The sequence below is a fragment of the Pocillopora damicornis genome, chromosome 9 (assembly GCF_964200805.1).
Source record: "Pocillopora damicornis chromosome 9, jaPocDami1.2, whole genome shotgun sequence".
Lineage (NCBI taxonomy): Eukaryota > Metazoa > Cnidaria > Anthozoa > Scleractinia > Pocilloporidae > Pocillopora > Pocillopora damicornis.
Genome location: NC_142678.1, coordinates 12,596,700 through 12,611,453, shown reverse-complemented (window position 1 = coordinate 12,611,453; position 14,754 = coordinate 12,596,700). Strand labels below are relative to the sequence as shown.

Below are 14,754 nucleotides of genomic sequence, written 5' to 3'. Positions count from 1 at the left end.
TTGACTTCTAAGTACCATTTTCCGTTTGCACCTGTTTTTGCTGGATTAGTTTTACTTTGTTCAATAACAAAAAATTCAGCAAAAATTTGCATTACAAGGGTTTCAATAACCTTTTTTTCCTAAACGGTTGCCGGCCGGTTATGTAATAAGCGGCTGATCTCGGAAAAGAACCCGAAGGTGAAACACGAGAGTCTGCGAAACAGACGGCGGTGAGGGGTCATAAAGGCGGCGGTAAACCGCCTGTAACCGACTTTTATTGAAACCCTTATAATGCCACTGAAGATGCGGGGCTACTTTTAACGCACAATATGAATCGCTGATACTAATTCTGCCAAATTTCTGTAAAGATATTTTAAAACAAACTCGTCGCACTCGTTTGTGAGCAGTAAGTTTTCTCGGCCCGTTTAGATGGCCCCAAATATTGATCAATGAATTGATTGATGCAAACAAAACGGTTTTTAAAAAAATGCAAATTTCTAATGTAGCAGCAACAGTTGGAACTTCGACCACACGCTGTTTGAATATTCACATCTATTCCATGCTAGACTGATCATCATCAAGTACCTGAACAAACAGAAGTACTTTTGGTGAATTGCTTTCAAGTAAACATTGCTTTGAAACCATATTTAAAAGGTTTTATAGACAGATGGTGAAAGCGTTTGTTTATTGGTCAACAGGAGCACTCGCATTTGCGAGGTGCACTGTTGATGAATCAAATATTTATGAATTACGATCAAGTCTGTCTTTGTTTATAATCGAAAGTGTACGCTCGCGTTACCCTAAGGTCTGAATTAACATAAAGTGCTCGAGTGAAATTTAATAAACGCCAGCAATATCTTGTGTGCGAGATTGGAGATTGTAAACATGTATTCTCCTTAAAGGCGCCAGCTTAATCACCTTTTGTTCGATTTTAAAGGAGTATTCTAATGGATAAAATATCGCCACAGAAAAAGAGCGCGAGAGTACGGAAAACTTCGGCGAACAAGGGATTTTGGGCCCAGAAAGCGACTCGAGAGGCAAGGAATGTCATAGACGCATTTGAAAACTTACTGCGAGAGAAATCAAGGCAACAGATCTTTGGAGCAGGAGTGGCGATCGCTATAACCCTGATTATATTTTTCTACTCTTTGTATATTGGAAATTATCTTATTGCTTTGATAGTGATCGCTGTTTGGGTTGCAACATGAAAACGACCCCGTCATCATATCTTTGTTGAGGTTGGAAGGCAGCGTTGCTTCGACCAAAAGCGGAAAAACTTTCGTGTGCCTCGAGCAGAACATTGTCGACAATTAAGAATAAATTATCACGATTGACTTGAGTGAAGAATGACCAAAGACCACCAGTTTTCCGTGAGAATAATGACTCTGGAAGCTTTTGATCTTGACGAATGGAAATTAGCGAGCGAGAAGTTGCCTCTTAATTATAAAACGATAGATTTGCAGATTTGAAAAAAACAAAAACCAAACAAAACAGCCGTAATGTCGCTTCAAGAAGTGGTTCATCCCAGCTTGATGAAATTTATTCCGTTGAATACCTGGATCATATAGAGACACCCGTGTAAATATTGTTGCAATAAACCTGGAAGATTTTTAGGAGATTCATACGACAGTTTTAGTGAACCAGCGTCAGTGCATTCTTTGGATTGTATGCTATTCCCGAAATAGACTGAAATATTTGAAGAAAATGTATTTAGAAAAATCAGTTTAAAGTCGGGGTTAGCTAATGCAGGCGAAAGGTTCAACTTAGATGCAATTTTACAATGTAAAATAACTATTGATGGAGAATTAAGGTTTGTTCATTAAGGATGATCAGTACTTTTACTGCACCGCAGTGCTTTGCGGGGAATTTATCGCTATTGTTGCCCGCAAATACCAGTAATACTGCACGCTCTTTAAAATTTAGCTGGTTCACTTAGCACAGTGAGAAACTAAATACAAACCCTCAAGACGGTTGGTTTAATTGTGAGGTGCAAATGGGTCTGAAAAGAAGGGTGGAAATGTTATTGTTTTGAGACCGTTTAATGGTACAAAGCCTTTTTAATTTTTAGTGAAAACACAGAGTGTTTCTTTGGGAAAATAACTAAAATAAAAACATCCAACGGTAGATAGATGGTGAAGGATTTTTCAAACCATTTGTTTTTTTTTTATTAGTTTTTTCTTACACCTGCATTTAATGAATGTTTGTGGAAAATTTGTCATATGCAAATAATTTTTCATGTAGGCATTAAAATGCCATTTTAGCATGCATGAAGGAGAGGATATTCACTGTTAAGGGAGCGTAAATTTATGAATTTGTGCATTTGAATATTTTTTTGTCTGCTCTTTTTTTTCGGCTGAAACTATTAAAAGTCTATTTTCCAAACTGGGAAGACTCGAGTCGATTTTGAATCCTTGTTTTTTAGTACTCCGCTGACTTCATTTCAATGAAATATTGATCTACTTGGTAATATTGTGCTTAATTAGACCGTAAAGTTATTTGTCTGTCAAACAAAATATTCACGAGGCCGACTGAAGATCGCTTAAAGGACAGAAGACTTACAGCTGCACTCTTAATTTACAAAATGGCATAATAAGGGTCTAAGGTTAATTGCCGCATCCGAACCGGGAAAAGTATTGGCAAAATAATTCCTTGATCGGTTTTCGTGTTTATTCTTATGTCTTCTTCAGCGAATTATTCTAAAAAGATTGACCTGGTATAAGGACTGATTAAAAGATGTTTCTCCTCCTTTAAGTTTTAAGTTAATGGTCCATCTCCAAGGCGAAATGCAACTGGAATATATAATATATACCCGTGCGTTTTATTGCATCAGAATTACGTCTTTAAGGAGTACTACGATGCCGGCTGTATTTTTTTCATGAACTGCTTTTTGAACTGAGTGGCTGTTTGTGAATCAGTCGTCCGAAGCAAAGCTTCGATATGAACTGTGCCGTGAGATACGTAAACAGTCATAATTTGCCGGAAGTCAATCTATTTTCCGGTATAGCCTGTTCCACTCTGTCAGTCAGTGGTGTCAAACTGAGGGGCGGGCCAGCGACAAACGCGGGTTGCGTTTGTGGGGAAGGCATTATCCTAACATAGTCTTTCTCTAGCTAAACACTAATAGCAATCGTACTGATCATAGTTTTGCATAGAAATACTTACACAGGGCGCAACTTTCCACTAAATAGTTCCGGAAGGATGCATGTTCACAATTCATGTCCATATCGGAGACAAGAAGCCATATGCAGCCATAAAGACCTCTAAAAATGATAAGAGCAATCTTCTTTTTTAATCATATTTTATTAATTTTCTTTTCGTTTTCCTTCTACCTGACAAACGAGACATGCTTATCCTAACAGACTGTTCATCTCCTTTTTGGAACCACTGATTGCACACTGGCCCCATGCTATTGCTCTACATGAAAATTAAAAACAGACAAAAAGATTCATGATCATTGATTGACTCCAATTAAACAATAGAATATCATTAATAACTCAACTCAACACCCTAAGTTAGGCGGTACCTTCAAGATCCGTGAAATCACATGTTAAGGTACCTACGGCAAATTGTTTCCTTTCAACTTTTCTTAGATAAGATGTTGTTAAAATCAATTTTGAATTTGAATTACCTCAACATCCGTAGATCTCCATCCTCATCGAGATATGGCTCTGATAGGTCCAAGGATGAATTCTGACATAGCGAGCCGTTATAGGCGAGCTCAGAAAGTTGTACACGATGGTATCTCGGTCGTTGTTGGCGGAAAAAATCTGAAAGACAACATCCAAGTAACCTGTTATACTTGAACAATTTTTTAGGGAAAGCTAATGTAAATTACTGATTGATAATTAATCCTCGTACGTCCATCTTTCAAAGTCGACGTAGTTATTCATGTTGTTGTTCTTGCTTGCAAAATTTATTTACTAATTTGTCCATTTATTAAAGAAATTTTAAATTGACTGCTGGAAGTGGTTGGGGATTATTTGACGTTTGCTTTATTTCGCTCTGTGATTGGCCGCAAAACTCATGCCACTTCCTCAACCAATCAGATATAAAAGGAAAACCAATCACGTCTTGGTTGCGCATGTTTTCCCGCGCTTGAGGCAGTCAGGTCGGTTTTACTTTGAGTTCTCATTGGCTCTTGAAATTTTATCTTCCTTTCTTCTGATTGGCCGTTGATATTATTTTGGTTTTAGTTTTTCATGAATATTTGAATATCAGGTTGAATTTTAAGAAAAATTTGGTTGAGCTAATTGCCAAGTTACAAGTTTATCGTAATGTTATTGGCTGAAATACTCAAGTAGCATGTTTGCGTTGTGTACGGGTATTAGATACGGTACCGGTCTGCAGTTGAGGGCGTATTAGAGGATCTCATCTTGGTTAACCTTTAGCCGTAAAACGGAGAAAAAATTAGCCATTGGGCGTTAAAATTGGCGAATTTCAACCGTTAGTCGCAAAAAAAAAGCTAACCGCCAGAAAACGTTTTCTCTTAATCACAACAGAAAGAAGTTAAACGTTAGACGTAAAATAACCAAAATTTTTCACCGTTAGCCGTAAGAGACATCAACGCAATGAGACCTTCGTATTAGGCCTCACACCCATTTCGTTGGTGATTTCATTGTCTTAAACATAAGTCATTTATTGGGTGTTAGTAGTTGTTAACATTTGTTACAAAATAGTCTGTTCCAAGGCATTGAGCCAAATTTTAGAGTCAGCGTTCAAACAAATCTAAGTGGCATAATGGGTTTAAAATTCATCACAGTATCAGCGGAAACGATTATTTGTCATAAAGATCTGTTTTTCCACTTGATCGTTCAGTTGTAGGAGGTTTGGCACTCAATTACAAGGCCCTTTATCGATGTCACAATTCGTTTCTAACCCGGTATAGTTACGTTCTGCTCGCCTTAACTTTTGCGGAACATTGTAAAATCATAACTCACCGATGTAACGCATAAAAAATTTACAGATTAAAATCCAACATACTTTGTCGGCGCCTTGCTCTTTGTAAAACTGAAAGGTTGAGCCATTGTTGCTGAATTCTACCTTGTAACTTTTCACCCACTGGGAGTTCCCATTTCTTCCTTGCGTTGCAAGATGTGTCACTTTTCTGACCTTCCCAAGATCTACTTGAAGCCATTGGTTCTGATTGTTTGCTTTAGCAGACCACCCTCCTTGCTTTCCTCCTCCTGCTTGAAAATTCAGTCGTCCTTGAATGGCTGCGTGGTTGGCATCCCACTGAGATGAAGCAGATATCTGAACATCGGATATGGCGCGACTTTCCATTCCGAGAGGTGAGTGGCACCCTGGGGAAGGAGAAGAGGAGACAAGCAAATAATTGTTCAACGAGTCCATGAAATGCATGTCAATCGTATGCTCTGTTCGACCTGATGAGGGTGGGCCTTAACAGGACTGTTAAAAGTAGAAGTGACTGCCGTTTCGACGACCTTAGCACGAGTAATCATCGGATCGGAGTCAGTCGAGTGTTAGAAGTCTGATTCGTGAATACTGATTGGTCGGTTTTATTACGATCTTATTGGCTGGAAAGCGCAAGTGTCTTAAGTCATTCGTGATTGGTCAGTTTCTATCCTTCGGTAGTTACAACGCACTGTTTGGTTTTTGCGTTTTATCTATGTTGCGCATGAGGCGATCGTTTGGTCCCAGTAATTTTTGACATCTGTTAAGATGAGCCTTTCCATGTATCTGTCTGGCGATAATCTAATTTGCATTTGGTTATCTAACAGAAAAAATTGCCACGAATTAACATGAAGTAGTAAACGTGTTTCCCAACACTCATCACGTTGACGATAATATTCACCACTTGACACTTTTCCCGGTCTTCACAAAAGTGACAGAAAGGGCCTCTGGGTAAACTTTCATATTTTGGCCCTTGGGAAACATTTTCATGACAACAAGACAGCCCTGACCCACAGTGCTCAGTCTTCGTACAAATATGTAGGATTGCTGGTTAAAGGGTTGATAAAATAATAACAATAGCCAACTCAGACTTGTGATGTATCCCACGGTCTTTAGGCAGAGCGCTAGAACACATGTAGGAATCTGGTTTCTGACTGCTGGTTGCTTGCCTTCGCCGACGTCTTTCAGCTAAGTTCCGAAAGTGTATGGTTTCACTATTTGCCCTCCAGTTGAAGCAAATTTGGCTGGCAAAATGAGAGGTGTATTACCCGTAACTTTCTACTTAAAAACTCAAAATTGATAAAAAAAAAAGAGGGATTGCAAATGAGAAAATCCATCCAGTAAGGGGATCTACGCGGTTGGTGATTAATTAGGAGTTAATTTTCGAAAGAAATTTATATTTTTGCTATTACTCTGAGGATTTTTAGTGCGGGGGTTCCTCACATTTTCCCGCGCGTGGGTGAATTTGGCTGTTTTAACTCACATTTCTCAGTGGCTCATTATTTTCCTTTGTCCTTATTGGTACCTAAATAAGTCTCTATTTTTATCCTAAGTTACCTAAACATCCGTACAGCTCCATCCTCATTGAAATGTGGTTATGCCAAGTCCATGGAATGACCCGGATGTAACGCACCTTCCTAGGAAGGGTTAGCTTGTGATATACAACTGTGTCTCTGTCTTTGTTTGCTGTAAAAACCTTAAAAGAGAGGATGCTTATGAAACCACAAAATTTACGTCTACCATTCAAAAGTATAATTATATTATATTTTGAAATTAAAGGGACTGCGTTTTGAGCTTCGAAAGATTTACCTAACTTGCAAAGATTTTCTTCAAATATGCTGAAAGTTAATTATTGTTTACTTTATCGGCGTTCCAAGTGAACGAAAGACGAAAATACATTGGTTTGGACGGGATCTAATTCTCAAATCGCCAGGGCCTGTAAGGACAATCCTCAACATCACATTCTTCCTTAATAAACTTGGGCTTAGACTTAAAAAGTTATTACTTTAGGAGTGGAGCATGAATCAGCGCTGGTTTATGGCCCTACATACAAAAAATAAGACGCTATGATAATGCGCTGCAAATGTTTATACCAACTCGTAGTGCTGTTTTTCGTTTGAACTTAATGGCTTTCGAAATTCAAGATAATCACGCATTTGAAAGCCTGAATCGGTTTTCGTTTCATAGAGCCTACAGGCTGCCATCCGTACGAACTAGGAATTAATAGCCCCTACATAGCTTATCGAAGCGTTTAGAGACACATAATATTTCACTGCCGCATGCCTTGTCTATGTTGCTTCCTGGATCTCTGTAATACTGAAAGGAGCTGTCATCATTGCTGTAGTCTAACTTGTAACTAGTCACCCACTGATTATACACGTTCCTTCCTTGGGTCCCTATAATCTTAATGTCGCTTTCGGAGCCTAGATCCACTTTGAGCCATTGATTTTGATTGTTAGCACGGGCTGACCAAGCCCCCTGCTTTCCTCCGCCGGCTTTTAAGTGCAAACGCGCCTGTACTGCAGCATGGTTCGCGTCCCATTGAGAAGAAGCTGTTATTTGGGCGTTAGTGATGAAACCTCTTTCCATTCCCAGTGGTTTTTGACATTCTGAGAGAGATGTCAGAGGAATTGCATTAGCTTCAATCTACTAATGGCCAAAGTTTAAAGTTCAATACTTATAATCAACAAGTAATCGGATACGCAGCGGTCATTACTTTATTAATGATAAATGTAATGATAATAATTCAAAATGAATAATGTATATTTGATCGATGGTTGATTTCGGATTTATTAAGATTCACGGACTATTGGGTTTGCATTTTATTTTGCCCAAAAGTAATGGTTCCAAGTTGGAAAGGGTAGAAGGTCATGAAAAAAAAAAAAAAAGGATAAATTGGTTGCAAATGATAAAGGCAAGGTTGCGTCTGAGTAAAGTGACTCACAAGGCGACGGGGGCCTATCCCTAGCCTCCGTAGCATCAAGGGAACAGGAGTACTGCCAGCCCCCCTTCCCTGGAAGGGACACCAGTCCATTACAAGTCACTCCCTTCCTCCACAGTCATGATTTCGTCAGGTTTCCTTGAAAGTTCGCCAGCACCCATTCACACTCCTGGGTTAGGAGAAGCACCATGGAAGTAAAGTACTCCAGCCATGCAAGAACACAACACAGTATCGCGGTTGTAAACGTTGAACTAAAAAATTTGATCTAATTTCGCTGAATGCCTCAATCGTGATCTAGATCACTTATTTACCTGCAACCTGAGTTTTGGATCGTATGGCCTGTATTTGCTCCTGTGATAAGGCTACATTATAGACCTGCATCTGAGCAATCCTTCCCTTGAAGAACCTTCCGTCTCCTATTTTTACTCCCATTCTGACACTATCCTGAGTGGCTAGGAGAAGATTTGTACCAATATTCAATTTCTGGACCTCGTTCCCGTCAACCCACAATCTTGCGTCGCCAGATGAGCTGTCATACGAAGCACCAACGAACTTCCATCCATCCTCTGGTTTCAGTTCAGTGTGTAGCAAGGCGTTTGTAAATGAATAATCTCTTTTAGTAAAGCGTACAAAAAGTTTGCCGGCGGCAACCCAGAGATGGACTCCCCAACTTCCGGTATTCCTGTAGTTGAAGAGGGGACCGTCCTGGCCTCCCGGAAACAACCAACACAGCATCGTCATGGAGTTCTTGGCATCCAATCCTGCACCATTCGGGAACTCAATGTAGTTGGTACTAGTTCCGAGGAATTCGTAAGAGCTGTCAATATTTCCATCCGGTCCGGGAGCAAGATAAACATTACTGGCAACTCCAGCCTCTAATCTGTCTCGAATTTCCTTGGTTCCATGAGCGGCATCGAGAGGATACAGGGCGATTGGATCTAGATTTTGATGGAAAAGAAGTCTTTTTGTTTTGGAGTATGATGAATGGAACTCAGAGTCAGTCGATAAGCGCACAAGCACTCCTGTCTCTTGAGTAGCCCCCGCGCCGATTCAAAGCGGCTCTGTCTAAGGATTGGCCAATACGGGCAAGAGGAATAGAAGCAAAGTGGACAAAGCGAAGTGGACCACTCACAGAGCCGCTTTTAAATCGTCGTAGGTCTGTCAACATTTTCATACAAATATATGATACATATTCAAAACGTAAGTATACTGTGAGCTTGTGAATGATCTGGCAATGTAAAAAAAGGGTTTGGCAATCTACCCAGCGTAATTGAACGGTAGTATTAGCTAAACCATTAGTACTAAGTAAAAAAGGAATAAACAGCTTTATTTAAGGAGGGTAGCACACAACAGTAATTCAACTGATGAACTAGTGGTTCTCGATCTTAAAATTACCATGGATAGAATTAAAATGTATTCGAGGATTATACAACTGGTCGACAGGTCTATAAGAATATAAGCTAAGAACTAAATAAACTTAAACATGCCGCTTAGGTCAGGTTTAATCGCATTCGGACTAAAATGTTCTACTTCATTATAGCTCGTTGAAAAAATGTCTGTGAAAGGCCTTTCTGAAAGACACAACTACTGTCGCCTCTTTCTTCAGGTTAATGGGTAGTTGGTTTCAAAATCTTGACGCAGATACGCTAAGAGTCTTCCCTCCCTCTGCTTTGCGATTGAAACGAAGGTAGGCGAGATTCAATTTACTATAACGACCAGTTCGTGTGTGTAGGTCTGCATTAAATTTGATAAGATCGCACATATAAGCAGGACAGCTTCATTGTAAACGCTTAAAGACTAAATTCCTCTTATTTAACTTTATTTCGTCATAGAAAAACGAGAACCTGAAGTTTTCAAAACAAGGAAAAGATTTTGCTCGTGCCAAGTAACCTTTAACATTCCGCCAATAATTTATCGTTCGAAATTTGACTTAGTGCACTTGTTATAAAACAAGTTGAGGCTTCACCAGCATGCCAGTTTTTGATAGATAATTTACAAAGTGATCTGAGTCTTATTACATTTCGTGAGGTTTGCGATAAGAATAAATCCTTGTTTCTTGTTTAAACATAGTGATGCCGACATATTTGGAATTCACTAAAGTCAAATCAAATATTCTCTTTAGTAGAGTGACGATAGTAAGTCAAAAAAGTAAGTTAACAGAGAAATACATTGAACATATTGATATCTCTTTACTGACCTTGGACGACAACCTCTGCTTCACATTCATCTGTATAACGGTATAAAACAAAAAACAGAATCAGCAAAAACGCGCAACTTAAAAAGAAAAGGTTACAGAAGGATTGAGTTTGAAATTTTTATTTCATTGATGGTCATTTTCATGACGAAGTGAATCTATTGTCATACGATATGGCTCATAAGTAGATCAGTTTGGTTGGCTAGGATAAACGATTTTTGACAAGCTGTCATTGAAGTCGCTAAGGAAAAGTTTATTTCTCATATAAGGTTGATGAATATTTCTATAGGAGCAGTTTTTTCTGGTGTAGGATAGTAAATAGACAAACTTTATATGGATAGGGTACATAATTACAGCCAAAGACTGCAGTCTTCCTTACGACCCTACAAATATATATTAAACGATACAATCTCTTAATTATAAGAGTACAACAATGTTCAATTAAAATGGAATAAAACTAAACTAGCATATCAATATTTCAAAGCTGTCGGGCGTGAATCTCCCTAAAGTAACTTCTTTTAAATTAAATTTCTTCACAGTGGAAAAGAACACGAAATCATAAAAACTTTCCCACAGTCTAAAAGTATTAAAAAGATAAAAAGAAGCCTTTGAATGGGGCGTAGTCTTGACGTTTCAACATTTCTATACAAAATTGATAAGCTTAATGAAGCTTGATATAATGTTGTAAAGATGACTTCAGGAGGCTGTTTTTTTCTGATCAGTTATCTTTTAAACGGAATCGTGGAAACAAAGTAATTACCTTGAGCCTTCAAATTAGCAGCGTGAAGAAGGAGCATGATAAGGAACAGCAACATGTTGTTTTGAAAACAAACTCACTCAATAAGTGGGATCCTTGCTTGGTTTTTAATCGACTCTGAGATACTAGATAGTGTAAGCTGACAAACAGACCTGAGCATCATCAGTGAGTAATGCTTAATTTCTTCCTTACGCAAAAAGGATGTATTTACACAGTTTTGCAAACTGTCAGTTAAAACGACTTTGATATTTGAGCCACCTGAAACATGTGTTCAAACAAATACATTCAAATTAGAGCACGAGCAGAAACGAAGGCAAACTTTTCGAATTATTCTGCTCCAAAAATAACAAAGTTTTAACAATTTACGTTAAAAAGTGAATCCTATTACCACCGATTTTAACCTGTACGAGGTAAAGAAGGACAATAGGGATTGCGTGTTTTAAGTTTCATCAATTTAAGTTTCATAAATAATTAATTCAAAAAAAGATAAATAGAATCGGTGTCTTTATGTACACGGTTGGTGAAAGAGTAACAGTTGTAATAATGAAGATTGAGGAAAAAAAATCTAATCGGCAAGACATTCCAAAATGCCTTAGTTGTGACCCAGTTACCAAGAGATTTTGTGTTGGGGTGTTAGGGGAAAATAACTGCAGCAACCCCGCCATGCGGATCAACAAAGCTTCCTTTTAAATGTACCGCTGCCTTGCTGTTACAACGTCTTCAGAATATCCCCTCACTCTCCTCATTTCCCGATAAAAATTAAAAAGCTGCGTGCTTATATCCTCATTTGTTAGAGTTTTCGAACCTTGCAAGTTGATAATATTCAGAAATCAAAGAAAAGTAGTCTACTTATTGTCTCCGGTAAAATTTTTGCTGAGAGACACTGGTTAATCAACGGTTTATAAATTGTCTATCTGTGACTGTGATCGTTCATTTCTTTTTTCACTTTCAACTTAGGAAAAAATTCTTGTCATATTAGTTGGGAGAATTTGATGTCGGATCAACTAATATTCACTTGATTTATATTTTTAACTATTCTCACCACTTGCCTTCTTGATATTGTACTGATATTGTATTGATATTGTATTGATATTGTAATGATATTGTATTGATATTGTATTGATATTGTATTGAAAGAAATCATACTTACGCTGGAAAATGAAACACAGGCTAGGAGTAATACCCTCTTAGCTTAAGAAAACGCTACCAATTTGCTGCGAGGATTATTCAGCTCTATAGGACTGGATCCAAATGCAAGTAAACCATTGAAATGCTTAAGAACGTACACGATTTAGAGTAGTCATAGGTCAGGTGATCACCCTCATTCCTCTAATTCAACTGTATTTTATTCAATAATCAAGATAAATATTTAGCGTACAATACTCGTAATTAGTTATTTTACTTTCACATAGAAGAGTAGAAGTTCCCCACAGTAGTGTCGCCATGTGACCTTATGTAACGCAATACATTACACACGAGTTGGATGTAAAACCTTATCTCAATATGACTCAGAGGCTGATTGGTTACTTTGAAACGCCTTGCAAACTTCGAATTCAATTGCTCGCTCAGTTTGATAGTCAAAAAGTCAAGCATGATATTGGCAGTAACTTTTGCTGAAAAACTTCAAATGAATATGAAATCGGGCGAGGAGATGAGGTATGATCTCGTCGATTAGCGTCCTTAGTTAGGAGACAATCTTTGTAGTTGCGTTTTCTGTCTTGTTCGAAATGGAGAAGGTCGCAAATGCGCGGCATCCATTTGCAAGCCTTTTTACCCTTTAGCTAAGCTATTTTTCCTTCGCCTCTTCCCATGAGACCCCGCTCGCCTCAATCCATCCTCGTATCCAATCTTTTCTCCCCACAAAACACGTAAATAACGACTGGGTGCGAGTCTACCTTTAATGAAGCCAAAGATCGAAATTGATTAAAAAAGACAAATAAATAATGGGGGTAAGTTTCTAAAGAAACTATGGTGCTGCGTCGATGGGAGAATATAACAAGGTAATTTAGTATTATCAACTGAGTTGATAAAGTAAATTGGCCGCCGTAAAGAGTTTCAAAGCTGACGTTTAGCCCTTCGTCAGAGAAAAAGGCGAAGGGCTAACGCACGGAACGTCAGCTTTGAAACTCTTTGCGGTGGCCAATTTACGTTATCAACACAGTTGATAATACTAAATTACAATGATTTAAAAAGAGGCTACTTAAACAGCTCTCTCCTCCACGCGCGCTGGTTACAGAGAAATATGCTTAGTTACCTAGGTGCAATTATTCCGAAGAATGCTCTCGTAAAAAAATTAACAACTCTAACTTGTCATGGTTTTGGTCCATCCAAAAGTGATCCGAGGACGAAGACATTCTATTTCACTGGCAGCAACTCCTCCAAACTCTAGAATGACTACAAACACTAAATGGACAATCTTGGAATGGAAATCTACCTGTATGTCCAATATTTTTATTGCGCTTGAGCTTACGGACAGAGATTGCTTGAAATTCAAAAGCCTAATTTGGGTGGGGCATGCACGGCAATGAATTAAATTTCTTAGTAGATTTTCAATTCAAAGAATCATGCAAGAAAAGATACGCACGATTCTTAGCATTTTTTTTTTCTATCGAGTGCTTGACTTTTTTCCTCACTCAGTCTTATAAAAAAAAGTTTAAGTTGCTGGGAAAAGTAACAGCGAGAGTGCTCGGAATGACTTCATTCTTCTAGGATTTCTAGGGCTTTTAGTCTATGCGCATTGATAACAACTTACACAATCCAATCAAACAAAACGAGACACTATTTCGAATTTACTTCCCGCCTCAAAAAAATTGTTAGCTCTTAGCGAAAATGAGGTAATACCTAGACGGATAGGATGGCGCAGTTGAGGTCGATGTCATGGAAAAACTCGCGAGGGCTTCACGACAAAATTGATATGCCTCATCCTTACCTGGGGACCAAGGCCAGTGCACAAACTGCACCAAATACAACAATGTTATACTTTCATCCACAAAATTCTGTTTGCCGGCTTAAGACACTGTAGCTTGTCAAAAGAACTATGAAAACATTTTCGATTACGTACCAACGAAATTTTTCTTTTAGCATTCCTGCACCGATCACTGTGGTAAGTCGTGATTTAAAATTTGATTACTATTAGTAACCTGGCTTCCTTCCTCAAGTTTACAATTTTAAATTTATTTAAGTCCTTTCAATTAATAACTGTTCTCGTGCTCGTTACTTTTCTGTCAGCGGTATCAGCACAGCAGAGTCATAATTTTCATAAAATCCTCTGTAGTATTCGCCATTTATTTCTCATATAAGGTTGATGAATATTTCTATAGGAGCATTTTTTTCTGGTGTAGGATAGTAAATAGACAAACTTTATATGGATAGGGTACATAATTACAGCCAAAGACTGCAGTCTTCCTTACGACCCTACAAATATATATTAAACTATACAATCTCTTAATTATAAGAGTACAACTATGTTTAATTAAAATGGAATAAAACTAAACTAGCATATCAATATTTCAAAGCTGTCGGGCGTGAATCTCCCTAAAGTAACTTCTTTTAAATTAAATTTCTTCACAGTGGAAAAGAACACGAAATCATAAAAACTTTCCCACAGTCTAAAAGTATTAAAAAGATAAAAAAAAAAGCATTTGAATGGGGCGTAGTTTTGACGTTTCAACATTTCTATACAAAATTGATAAGCTTAATGAAGCTTGATATAATGTTGTAAAGATGACTTCGGGAGGCTGTTTTTTTCTGATCAGTTATCTTTTAAACGGAATCATGGAAACAAAATAAATACCTTGAGCATTCAAATTAGCAGCGTGAAGAAGGAGCATGGTAAGGAACAGCAACATGTTGTTTTGAAAACAAACTCACTCAATAAGTGAGATCCTCGGTTTTTAATCGACTCTGAGGTACTAGATAGTGTGAGCTGACAAACAGACCTGAGCATCATCAGTGAGTAATGCTTAATTTCTT

General features: G+C 38.1%; 2 protein-coding genes across 3 annotated transcripts in view; one reads left to right on the top strand and one right to left on the bottom strand.

The window, feature by feature from the left end:
• Window positions 1-2,365, top strand: part of LOC149040171 (uncharacterized) — a 24,239-nt gene extending 21,874 nt beyond the window's left edge. The window contains exon 9 of the mRNA XM_089182966.1: window positions 917-2,365. The gene's annotated coding sequence lies outside the window, so the exon portion shown is untranslated. The remainder of the gene's footprint in view (window positions 1-916) is intronic.
• LOC113676549 (lactadherin) lies at window positions 801-14,754 on the bottom strand. 2 transcript variants are annotated; one of them, XM_089182954.1, is made up of 8 exons: window positions 14,576-14,754; window positions 10,029-10,058; window positions 8,143-8,769; window positions 7,174-7,499; window positions 6,448-6,586; window positions 4,960-5,279; window positions 3,608-3,746; window positions 801-3,393 (listed from the first exon to the last, which is right to left on the bottom strand). In XM_089182954.1, the coding sequence occupies exons 1-7, from the start codon at window positions 14,628-14,630 to the stop codon at window positions 3,609-3,611; spliced, it is 1,635 nt and encodes a 544-aa protein (XP_089039080.1). In that variant the 5' UTR covers window positions 14,631-14,754; the 3' UTR covers window positions 801-3,393; window position 3,608. The 2 variants fall into 2 exon arrangements, with proteins under 2 accessions (XP_089039080.1, XP_027049016.2); XM_027193215.2 differs by lacking the exon at window positions 14,576-14,754 and adding an exon at window positions 10,786-10,959.

Excerpts from the sequence above, each read along its gene's own strand:
- LOC113676549 (XM_089182954.1), bottom strand. The coding sequence starts at position 14,630 with ATGTTGCTGTTCCTTACCATGCTCCTTCTTCACGCTGCTAATTTGAAT. Across the intron at positions 6,587-7,173 it reads CAGGAAGCAACATAGACAAG|GTTTTTACAGCAAACAAAGA; the intron begins GCATGCGGCAGT and ends CTCTCTTTTAAG. Across the intron at positions 3,747-4,959 it reads AAGAGCAAGGCGCCGACAAA|ATTTTTTCCGCCAACAACGA; the intron begins GTATGTTGGATT and ends GTTGTCTTTCAG.